This window comes from Schistocerca cancellata, chromosome 6 (genome assembly GCF_023864275.1).
Source record: "Schistocerca cancellata isolate TAMUIC-IGC-003103 chromosome 6, iqSchCanc2.1, whole genome shotgun sequence".
Classification (NCBI taxonomy): domain Eukaryota; kingdom Metazoa; phylum Arthropoda; class Insecta; order Orthoptera; family Acrididae; genus Schistocerca; species Schistocerca cancellata.
Window position 1 is genome coordinate 75254998 of NC_064631.1, and position 12529 is coordinate 75267526.

General features: G+C 42.7%; 1 protein-coding gene across 4 annotated transcripts in view; it reads right to left on the minus strand.

Moving 5' to 3' along the window:
- Positions 1–12207, minus strand: part of LOC126191488 (uncharacterized) — a 200275-nt gene extending 188068 nt beyond the window's left edge. For all 4 annotated transcript variants that reach the window (XR_007538357.1, XM_049932377.1, XM_049932378.1 and 1 more), the window contains exon 1: positions 12076–12207. Coding sequence is in view for 3 of the 4 variants with exons in the window: in XM_049932377.1 (XP_049788334.1) it covers positions 12076–12077 (2 nt within the window). In the remaining variant the exon portion in view is untranslated. The remainder of the gene's footprint in view (positions 1–12075) is intronic.
- Between the last annotated feature and the right edge of the window lie 322 nt (positions 12208–12529).

Consider the following 12529-nt stretch of genomic DNA (forward strand, 5'->3'; position numbering starts at 1 on the left):
ATCACACACATCCATGCCCGAGGCAGGATTCGAACCTGCGTCCGTAGCAGTCCCGCGGTTCCGGACTGAAGTGCCTAGAACCGCACGGCCACCGCGGCCGGCTATACCAACTGCGGTGAGTGTAAGGTTTTGTCAGCAATTCTGATGTATAAGCATGATTTTGAAGAAAATAGTTAAGCTTGTCAGTAATAAGGCCGGGAATATCAATCACATTTATTTCCACGCCGTGTTCGACTTCAGAGATGCCGCGAGCCGCGACCGTTACGAAATCATTCGGTGTCGTGGGCTTCCCGACCTTGGGCTTTGCGACCTGTTACGTCGACGTGGAGTTTCCTAGGACAAATATTTTAGCCGTGACGAACCGACCGTCAATGAAAGCTGTGATAGTGGTCAATCCTCTGCTGACCGTTTTTCAATAGGAACAATCCCTTTCACATTTTGTCCATGGTTAGGACTGGCTAATACAAAGGCATGCTCAGTATTTTTTTTATATTTTTTCTTGTTTCTGGCTTTTTATTTTCTTTTTACCTTCACCTTCGTTCCTTTCTACATCATTACTCGATAAAAACATCATCATCATTTCATTTGCCCCTTGTCTCACTTCAACATGGCGTCGGCCTTGTCACTATGGATTTGGCAATGTTAGTGTCGGAGAGTGGGCGGAAGCCCTCCTGTCTCCACCACGAACCTCCCAGGACGGAATTAGTGTACTCCAGCTGTCTGCGTCTAGTATAAGCCATTAAATAGTGCGAATGCTTTCAAACATCTGAGAGTCGTGTAACTGAGGCGGGACGTGGGGAGCGACCGGGTATTCATCTAGTGGGATGTGGAAAACCGCCTAAAAACTACGTCCAGGCTGGCCGGCATACTGGCCCTCGTCGTCAATCTGCCAGGTGGATTCGATCCGGGGCAAGCGCGCCCACGCGAGTCCAGGAAGCAGCGCATTAGCGCTCTCGGCTAACCTGGTGCGTCAACATTACTGGATAAAATGATTAAACTTATCATCTTATTTTATGCATTTTAAATGCTCACTCAATAATTTTTATAATAAAGCCATGATTTCAACATCCTCTTATGTCACCCAATTCGTTATTGCAATATCTTTTTACCTTTTGTGTAAATCTATCTACCTTTTTACCTGAAGGGGCAGGGCAATGAAATTGTTCTTTAATTTCAAATGAAACTTTTACTGCTTCCTCCTTTATACGTTCAGATGTTTTTGATTTATTGGGAAGTTTACTTGCGTACTCTACGCCAATGTTAGACATAGTTCGTGGTTCTGTCCTGCTGGTTAAAAATATTCAACATTTCAATTGGTATACTAGCATGTTCCTTGTAGTGATTGATATGTAGTCAGTTAACTTCATTACCGTTTCTGCACAGGGCATTTTCTCCATTATTAATAACCACAGAAGCATGGAGTATGGTTTCCGACTTTTTTCTGGGAGCAAAAAAGATCAAACAGGAAATCACTTTGTCTCTTTTGTGGTTTCGATCTCAACGTGTAAAGTGTATAGATGACTCCCCGCCCCCCCCCCCCTCCGCCCTCTCACGCAAGAACAGTTCCCTTTTCTCAGAGAATTTTCCCCGCTTCTACGCAATGGAACACGGGGGTTATTACGTCAAAAACGGAGCCATCGTGAATTTTGAAAAAACTGTTACCTCCAGTCAGTTTGAAAACGTCTTCGCTCAGTTGAATCTGCGAACTAGTGCCAAGGTTTTTTTTGTGGGATGAAGTGTTTCTGCAGTGCAGCTGGTCTGTGCAGAAGGGTTCACAGAAGACCGTAGAACACGACGAGACGGGTCAGGTCGCACCAGAACAGACCACACCCCCGAGGAGATTGACGCCTCATCCAAATGGCATTGCGGGACAGATCTGCTCTAGCGCAACGGTGGAAGAGTGTAACACATCGTACACTATCAGACCGTCGCCGTTTATTAAGGCATGGGTTACATGCTCGTCGTCCACTTCTCTGCCTACCTATGACGAATGCGGAGAAGCATGAAAGACGGCAATACCATCAGGTAGTGTATTCGGTCGAATCCAGGTTCTGTTTTTTTGATAATGATGGCCGCATTTTGGTTCACTGCAGTCAGTGGAAGCAGCATCACAGTGACCGCATTCACACAAGACAATCAGCGCCTGTTCAAGGCCTTGTGGTGTGGGGTACTTTGGGTACAACCACAAATCACAGCTGGTGCGTGTCCAGGGCACTGAGACCAGTGTGATCTACGCCAATGGCGTCCTGCGAACCATTGCCATACCCTTTCTGCACAACATCCCATACCCCATGTTTCAGCAAGACAGTGCACGATCACATGCTGCTGCATGATCAAACTTCTTAGTGTCGCAGAATGTTCCCCCTTTTTTGCTGTGGCCCACAAGATCGCTAGACTTCACGGCAATCGTAAATGTGTGGGGTATGGTGAAACGACAGGTGCCGAGGTGCCATGCTGTGACCAACGCCAACGACAAGAGATGAACTTTAGGACCAGGTGAATGTAGCATAAATGACTATACCATAGGACGCCATTCGCAACTTAAACGCGTTGTTGCGTCATGTGTAGGACAAGTTGTCAGGTCCTATGGTGGACACATGCTGAACTGAGGTGACTCAATTGCTAATCATTTCTACAGAACATACTAATGTACACTTCCTGAGACTATGTTCGTCCTATCTCTAGTCGTTGAAGATGTGCTGTTTGTTCTGAACATGAGTGTACAAATTGTAGGTAGCCATTCTAGGAGACGAATTAAACCAAGAGCTCATTAATCTTATGGCCTATGAATAAATGCTGCCACAAAACGCTAGCACATTTTGGGCAGCTCGGAAACGCGTTGATGTTGGTAAAGTTTTTTGTAATGAAATGACGAGAAACCTAAAATTGGTGGGAAAGGTGCAATTTAATTGAAGACATTTTAAAAACAAGTGTTCTAAAATAATTAGGCAAAAAGAAAGACACCTTTTAATTCTTTTGCAAATGTGTCAGTCTTTTTATGCTTTTTATTGTGAGTGATTGGTTATTGGAGCAGATGATCAGTGTGTCTTGAATATTTATTTGCATTTGCATGTTTGGTGCTTAATTTGTAAATTATTCATAATGACAGCTAACCACTGAGAGACAGAGAGAGAGAGAGAGAGTCTGCACTCTTATATGTGCATAACATCGAATGTTACACAGCATATTTGATTCGTAAGTAAAAAACGCCTTCTCTTGCTGCATTGTATTGTATGTTCACAGACGCGTTTCACCTTTTTTCATTTTAAGGCACGCCATTGGAATCTATAATGATGCAGTTATGGTATACTTTTGTTTTGATACCACGCAAAACAATGAGGCGTGCAAGCCACCTCCATGAAAAACATGAACACACCATAACACCATAGCCTCCGAATTTTACTGTTGGCACTACACACGCTGGCAACGAGGTTTACGAAGCATTCTTCATACCCACACCCTGCCATCGGATCGCCACATTGTGCATCGTGATTCGTGTCACCACACAAGGTTTTTCCACTGTTCAATCGTTCAATGTTGATACTCCTTACATCAAGCGAGGCGTCGTTCGGCATTTCCCAGGAGACGTGTGGCTTATGAGCAGCCGCTCGACCATGAAATCCAAGATTTCTCACCTTCCGCCAAACTGTCATAGCACTTGCAGTGGATATTGATGCAGTTTGGAATTCCTGTGTGATAGTCTGGATAGATGTCATCTATTATACATTACGGCCCTCTTCAACTACATCTACACGGATTGCTCTTGGAGGCAATATGTTAGTCTTATTCTGCCGTCAACACCCATAACACAATTACGCCATTTCGCGTGTTGGGTGACAGCATAGACCGCCATCACCACCTGCCACTGAGGCCTGTGGCATTGTTCGCATCGGAAACGGCGGCAGCATTGAACCGAATGTGGGACGATTCACCTTTTAGTTGCTACCCCAGATCATTCGACGATGGATCCACACCGAATTACAACGTGGAATTACTGCACATACAGATCCATCCCAAGAATTATCCCAGATTTTACATAGGCGGATCCGCCCTGAACAGTATCCCCACGTGCACCGAAATCTGGAATCAGCCTGAACAGTATTATCTGACGTACCATATTCTGGATTCAGCATTAGAAATATCAAGCACCTACTGCAGGCAGACGCATTTTTACTGTGATGCCCCATAATCTAGTAACGTAGTGGTTGTTTATCTGCTGCGGTGTGGTATTTGTTTTATTTACAGTATTTTTGGTTAGAAATCGGTAGTGCTTACACAGTTCTCTGTGGCGTCACTAGCTCTACCAATATGTCTGTTTCTAACACTATGACGTCAGACAGACTAGTAATGGAATGGTTGTCTATCAGTGATACATACCATGCTGCATTCTGACTGACTGGTAATATCAGACGCCTGCACAACGGAACACGACGTGCCTGGAAAGTAGATATCGTTTGGTGTCGTTGGACCCTTAACTGATAATGCAAGTTAAGGGGGAGAATCACGATGTTATGCAAATCGTACCCAAGTGGGTTTGTAATGAATGTGCACAAATTGTGTAGCACAATCTTATAATGACCCTGATATAAAGCCAATGTTAGGGTGGGTAGCTTCTCGTATAATTTATTCGTTAAATAATAGGGAAAGTCAGCATTGGCCGTTATTTTATTGATTCATTAACTGTAAAATCGATTTTCGATCACATAATGATCATCTTCAGTGCTTGAAGTTAAACATTTCACATAGTGATGAGTGAATAAGAAACAAAAGACCACAAATGCACCTGAATATAAACCAACTGTTGGTAAGAACATATCTTTTCGTTAAATTAAGCAATCATAGTTCCCCTCCAGAAAAGATGATGGAGAAAGGATTCTGGTGAGAATGACAGTTTAACAGATAAGTGCCATCCTAAAATTTTACAACTACATTTTTTTAAGTGGAGCACAGAGTTGTTCATGAATTTGTACGAGGGACATTCATGTATTTTAATGTAAACCAAACATTGTACAGTTGTTGGCATCAACCTAGTACAAACGAGACTGTATGGAATCTAGTGTACTTCCCTGCCATGAGAAGGGAGAGCAAAGGGAACAGGTGAAATGCGTAAAAACGATAAACATCAGGCTAACTGGATGCAATACCATGATATCACCTAAGTACGCAAAGCGGCTCTTCAAATGTCACTTCTGAGAGACCTGACCTCGAATGTTTTGTGGCTGGTAAACCAGCTCAAACCCTACACGCCAGAGCTGGGATATTACCAACAGTACGGCGCAAAGTGGCATGCTGATGACGGCTGCTTCTCATGGTTGGCTGCACTGCATGGAGATGGACTCCGCCTTGAACACCAATCAAAGCACAAGCACAAAAAAGAACTAAGTGTTTGTCCAGGTGGCTGGAGAAGTGGAAACTACGAATGAAATGACTCTGCAGCAGTGGCAGTGAAGTACATGGCAGCGAGGAACCAGCTCCTAAATTCTGCCCACTAATTCCCAACAGTGACTGACTGTTGTGGAACGCTCTCGATTACTCTCGAATGTTGTGGAATGTTCTCGAGTGCACTCGAATGCTCTGCAATATACTCGAAATTTCTAGAGGTCGAAACTTCCCAGCCCTTATATCTTCAGAAGCACGCCCTTCAGGATGTAAAGCTGTAGGGCTGTAGTAATGACTAACGAAGGTCATATTTTTCCTCTTGTGTCATATCTGTGGACATTACTACTCTTCCCAAACTGTTTCTTCAGTGAATACAGATTCTGTGGGCTTAAAATACATAACTCTTTGAAGAGACACCTACAATGGAATTGTGGGTGAAAGTCGCACATTATTTTCTCTGTTTCTTTTTTTTATATCCTGAGCTCCTTCTACCCAGCTGACGGGTTACAATAGATAATTATACCATAACATACTACTGAATGAAAATGCGGAATATACTTTTAGTGGTTGATCTGTTTATTTTCAACTTGATATTGCATCACGAACAAAATTTGCATAAATCGTCTGTTGGCAAAGGTCAAAAAGGTGCTTCCTGCCTTTCAGACTTTACATCCAAAAATTCGCCCTATTGTGCCTTGTTTTGCTGAGTCCTGATCATATCACACATTAATTAGTGGTGATAATCTATTTATTACATAAAATTCTGTTCATGTGTCTGTGTATGATTTTTGCGATATGAAGGGAGACCTCGTCTGCAGAGAATTAGCTGCTGCAGCCTGACACCCTTTAAACACATTGTCACTCTCTCTCCGAGAGCGTGTGTGTTGTTTGCGTACAGCTTCTCTTTTAACATGCCTCACAGAGAAAAACCACATGGTTCCAAAGCCGTAGAACGACTATTCCAGCCGACCAATCCGTCATCGAAACCTTCCCTTGGTATTGTGTCGTAGACACGTTGGGAGTATTAGCTCCAACATTCCCCTGCGTGAAATACCGTTGGTCTTTTCGTTAGTGTTAGTTCTCCGAAGAAAGATCGCTGTAAATTGTTGAGACATCTACCCGAAGTTAAGGATTGATGGAAGAATATCATACTGCGCTAATCGTACATCACATCCGGTTTTCACGTCAGTAACGGGCTGCTGCCATAACTGATGGGAACTACAGCGAGTTCCTTCTGCGTATTCACGTTTTCTGTTAACTGCGGGTGTGTTTCGTCAGAATAAAAGAGCCTTTCATTACATTCGTCGTCATATGCACACACTGCAGCAGCCAGTTGCACTACTGATGTCCAACAACAGTGTCTGAAGTAGTTGCACTACCGTTACTTTGAAACTTTTCTCTGTGAGTATTTCCGCAGCTCTGTGAGCTGTTGCTTCGGTCACAGCAGTCAGGAGTGTTAAATAGCACAACAACTGTCTCGGTCTTCTATCCAAGGCCGCACTTAACTTCAAATGGTTCAAATGGCTCTGAGCACTAAGGGACTAAACATCTGAGCTCATCACTCCCCTAGGACTTACAACTACTTAGGCCTAATTATCCTAAGGACATCACACACAGCCATTCCCGATGCAGGATTCGAACCTGCTGTAACAACAACGACTCTGTCCTATTGTACATATATTTTTTTTTCTTCTGATTTTTCGATAAACTTGTGTAATTAATGTTCTGATTTCATTTCTTTTTTTGTTTCATGTCATTGTGTTAAGAAAACTGAAAACAAGTGTCAATGTGAATATTAATGTTTATGTCAAATGTCAAGCAATATTGTAATAGAATTGAAATGTAACAAATGTTGAAACTGTTGTAAGATGTTTAAAATTGTAACTGTGTGTCTGGTCCATACGTAGGCAATGTGTTAGGATATGTAGAATGCAAAACCTCGGGTGAATACCCTGTCTGTAAGGGAGCGGTAAAAGGTGGATGGCAGGCGAGCGCGGGAAAATGCGCACGAGCACTGCACGGCATAACGGGCTCAGCAGTGGTAGTTGGAGGCGGGCATTGGTCTGAACCACACGTTCTGGATCGAGGAGGCTCTCCTGGAAGACGTAGTTTCATTGAGCCTCGGGTATGCCGTTCCAACGCCCATACAGCATGGCAAAATTCCATAGGCACTAACCGGAAAAGTATTGCGACGCTAAGAAGAAGTAAAGTGCCGATACATCAAGAGCCATAGCTGTGGTTGTATGTGTGCTCTGTGCCTCGCCATCTCGCCGCCCGCCAACCGCTGCATCGATACAAGCAGGTTGAAACTTTTAGTACTGTATTCGTATGGACCAGTGTTAATTTTGTTCCATACTGTTCAATAACAACTTAAATTTTACCAGAACTTTCCTATCATTTAATTATCCTCACAACTAACCTAGATAGGGTCCTCTCCAAATGTTGTGCAATCCGAGTGTCCCGAGATGAAAAATTAAAGTTTGTGTTAATAAAAATTACCTGCAGACCTAACTATGTTAGAATGGTGTTTAAAGAATTGTTTTGTTAATGAACCAGTAAATGAGTAACGAAGGTCTGACAAAGTTGGAAAATAACTTTAATATTGATTTAGTAATGGAGTTTAATTATTTCGAGACAGATATAAAGGTATTTAAATGAGTAGGAAATAAGATAAAAAGAGTGGTAACTCATATATTGGAAATCTTGAACGCCTGATAATTTCAGTATTCAATTTTTTTAGTACAGTTTCAGGGTCCCCCGCTCCCCCTTTTATTCATTTGAATTCTGAAGTGTTTTAAATTGATTTGACCAGCAAAGTTAAAGTCAATATAAAAGCCAAAATTTATCAGTGTTTTATCTTTATCTAAATTGACATTTTGTTTGTGGCTCGAAATTACTATTTCTAGGGTAACCTATGCCCGATTTTAATCAGATCAATAGACAGTACGAAGTTTTGTAGTAAACATTATAGTGTGGTGTTATGTATTTATGGTTTTTCCCTATCAGTACAGAAAGGAAAACTATCAGTTCAATAGATTTTCTAGTTCTAAAATTTACCATATTACGCAGTGTTATTACTTGTTGCTTTGCACGAATATCTGCCAACTTGTACAGGGAAGAAACTCAGTTAATGCCTAATTAGGCTGGCGACCTTATTATTAACAAATTGGTAGCATCTCCCGTGTTGCTTTTGTCCGTACTGACGTGTAGTTGCATTTCGAACTTGCTTAACTTATCATTGTTATTACAGAATGGGTGTAAGTCTTGCCTCCATTCAGGTACACGCGGTATAGAAAAATCCTTTCTCATAAGGTGAAGCCCGTCAACTTACCATAGTACAGGCTTTAAGGAGTATCGTGTGCCACGCGCCCAGCGTTACACTGCGACCGTAGCAGTCGCGCGGTTCCGCACTGAAGCGCCTAGAACCGCTGGGCTACCGCTGCCGGACCGCAGTTAACTCAACCATTTTATTCTCGCTTAAAACCCTTGTTACTGTAGACCTCTGTTTGCAAATTATGACAACTACTGAGCTTACTGAGAGGTTAAAAGTGCGTGCCGAACCAGGATTGGAACATGGACAGTTTGCTGTGTCAAAATTCCTCCAGGCTGTGGCTAAACAATGTCTCCGCAATATCCTCTCTTCCAGCACTGCTAGTCCTGCAAGGTATGCAGGAGAAATTCAAAGTCTGGCAGGTATAAGATGAACTACTGGCGGAAGTAAAGATGTGAGGGCGGGTCGTGAGTCTTGCTTGTATAGTTCAGTCAGTGTTAATGCCTACGCGGTGGTCTGTTTGTTGGGGCGACAAATAATCCTTTGTTTTCTACGAGTGCGTCGCATGTTACTGATCCTGAGTCCTAACTTTACCCAGCGGTGGAATATTTTCCTGCAACAAAGGCTCCAGTGGTTCTTTGGATAAGGGGCTGGACTTTGGCAATATCTATATTTAAATGCTCACCACTCGCGCAATGAGTTTCGGCAATACTTGCAGACCGCACATGTGGAGGTTGCGCGCAGTACCCGTTATTATCTTAACAGCGTTCTTACCACGTCTCTACTTGGTTGGCGTGTTCCCGGCGCAGCAGGTGCTCCAGGTGCCCTCCTATTCAGAATGAAGCATGACGCGGCTACCCCTTTGATTCGGCCCACCAGCCAACGAGCATCACCTTGTGGGATTTCCAGGGTTCGGGATGGGTGCACTAGTTTTCACTGTTTTCCCTTATTAATATGAGCAGTATGAGGGTGCAACATGGCGATGGGAAGAGGGAGGCATCGTGGCCAGGCCTCGGGATTGGACCGCTGCCCACCTTGTCTGCTCCACCCTGTAGCTGACTGTGGCCCTAACAAATCGACAATACGAAAATAAATAAATATAATAAACTAAGAAAAAAAAGTCAGTAGAGCACTTGTCCGCGAAAGGCAAATATCGCGATTCCGAGTTCCTGTCTGGCACACAGTTTTAATCCGTCAGGAAGTTTCAAATCATCACGCACTCCACTGTAGAGCGAAAAATTCTTTCTTTAGCAATCATGACATTGAGAAACGTTTGTTAGCGATGACCAGCTGACATGTACTTGGAACGCCTTGTAGAGTGATATGCGAAGTGAAAAATTAAATTATCCCGTTCTTACAGACGACTAAATGACTTTTCAACGACAGAAGATTCTCTTTGGTGCAGAACACGTTTAAGCTTTGGTGAAACCTAACTCCCGTGACTCACTTTGCTACTCTGCCAGATAGCTCAAGATTCACTGCGCAGTGTTGTGAACTTCCAGCGGCAAAGGTATTCAAACGACCGCTGCTCAGCAGCACAATAATCCCCGTATTCTGCATAACAACACTCCGTAATCTCTTGTCAGACCCACAAAAGATGTATGTCACTAAATTCGTATCAGAGTGATCTGCTGTTCTGGCAAAAAGAAAAATATTATACTTCCAGTTTTAAAATTACGTTAAAGTAAGTTAATGCCTATATCTCGATGATAATTGAAACTTCGAAAATACGTTCGACTTTGCTGCGTAAGCCTTCACTATAGATGGAGACGATCTACTAATATCTACAACGAGGCAAAATTTAAACAGGTGTGTATTTAATACACATAGCTGAGACACTGGTAACGCAGCAGTTGTTGATAGTGGTTGTGTTAGATGTCAAGACAGAGTAGCCATCTTTCTATTCCCAAAATCTCATAGTCCTGTTGTAGAGCAAAATGTACACAGAAGAAAATAAATACATATTTAAATCTAAAATTAAAAATATTTCAGCTTCAACATTAATCCTTCAATTTATAATCGAAATAGTGGACATCTTGTGAAAGTTAATTGTAAGTCGTCTCAAATAAAATCTGAATGACATTCGCTTAGCTGAGAGGCGCCTTCCTTAACGATGTATGAGTCCTTCGCGCTACGTAACATGCTTGAAAGAACATTACTCAAGAACAGAAAATGAGTGAGTGCTTAAATAATGAAATGAATACGTAAAGGACCGGATAATTTCATTACGAACATTACGAACGGTGTCAATAACGACCGCATATAGACTCAAAGAAGCAGAAACGACGTCCAGTATTCATTTTCTGCAGGCTAAACACTAAATATTTAAAGTGCTAGTCTTTACCACTAGGTATTCGCTCATGGACCAAAAACCATTTCAGAAACCTGAAAACATTATTTATTTATTGGCCCAGTGAAGACTCAAAGAAAGCCATTACTTTACGTTTTGGAGCTATAAATTCCTTTATAGTAATGAAATGTATCCGTATGACAACGACTTCTTCCTCAGAAAACTCGTCTTCCTCCCCCGCCATCTCCCTTACATCTGTTAAACATTCCTCTGGCATCAGGCCGTCAGCCTGGTCAATCGGCCATAGACCAGGATCTGAATAATCCGTCTCGTCAAGGAAAAACTCGGAGAGGTCGACTTCTTCAGCCAGGTCTGCCTCGATGTCCAGTATATACTCTTCCAAATGGAAGTCCAGAAAGTCCATTTCCGATATCCACCTAAAAAAACAGGGGCAAAATTGCTTTGTTTTGGAAGGTATTGTGCCGACAATTATCCTGAAACATCTTATCCTTGAACATTGTCATTAAAACTATAACTGTGGCATAGCACGTTCTATTAAGAAACTGTTAGCAGCAACAAGCTGACATATTTCTAAAATACATTATCTGATGATCCGACACTAAGCGTTTGCAGACAATAAGTGAACGGTACAACAAAGAGGTAACCTACACAGTACTGGATGTGTGAATTTGTGATGTAGTACTTACTGTGCCACAAGAGACATTGAAAATATGGTTAAACACGCTTCATCACAATTTAACGAAGTACGTCCGTCTATCATGCTGGTTGTTATTTACTACTAAAGTGGTTAACACCGTGTGTATCATGACACTACGGACATATCTCGTGGACCGCGAGTTGCAGAGCTATACGATCGTGCTTGCGACATCGATCATTACATGAGGCCAGTTAAGCTGTCTGAAGTCTGTCATGTTTTAATAAACTATCGTCACCAAGAACACAGATACGGTCGGGTGTTAAAGGAGAATCTCCCTAATGTCAGTGCCAATTACTGACTGCTTCTACGCCAGTCAAGTCACCAGTGACACAACCACCCCTGCTCGTCCTCCACCTCTGCTCTGTGTCCACGTTGATCACTGTGGTCATCTACTATTCACGAATAATTGGTACTTACATTTCATTTGAGAATATGAGCTCCCAGTGAACCCTGAAAAATAAAATGAAACAACAATAACTTTTCTATCGATTGACGTAGTTAAGTTGTTTTACTAGACACGGTTCAGCAAATGTATTCTGTTACAGTTTCTATGTCCCGAACTCTTATCACTACTGATTTACAAAGAGAAAGAGCTCAAAGGAGGAAAAGACTTTCCGAAACATGTATTTCGGTGCGAAACCAGTTAGTGCCTGTACGTCGCGCGATCCACACGACTGCTCGCCTGCGACCAAAACGCGCGAGTGACGCAGCGATACCGGCCAACGGCGTTTAGAGTGACCAGTCTGCGAGGTTGCGAGAGCTGCCGGCGACTCACCAGCAGAGAAGCGGGGATGCGATCTCATCGAGCGCAACGTTAAGCAAGAACAGAAGCATCTTGTCTGACAGCTTAGCACCAGATTAGTGTTTCCAC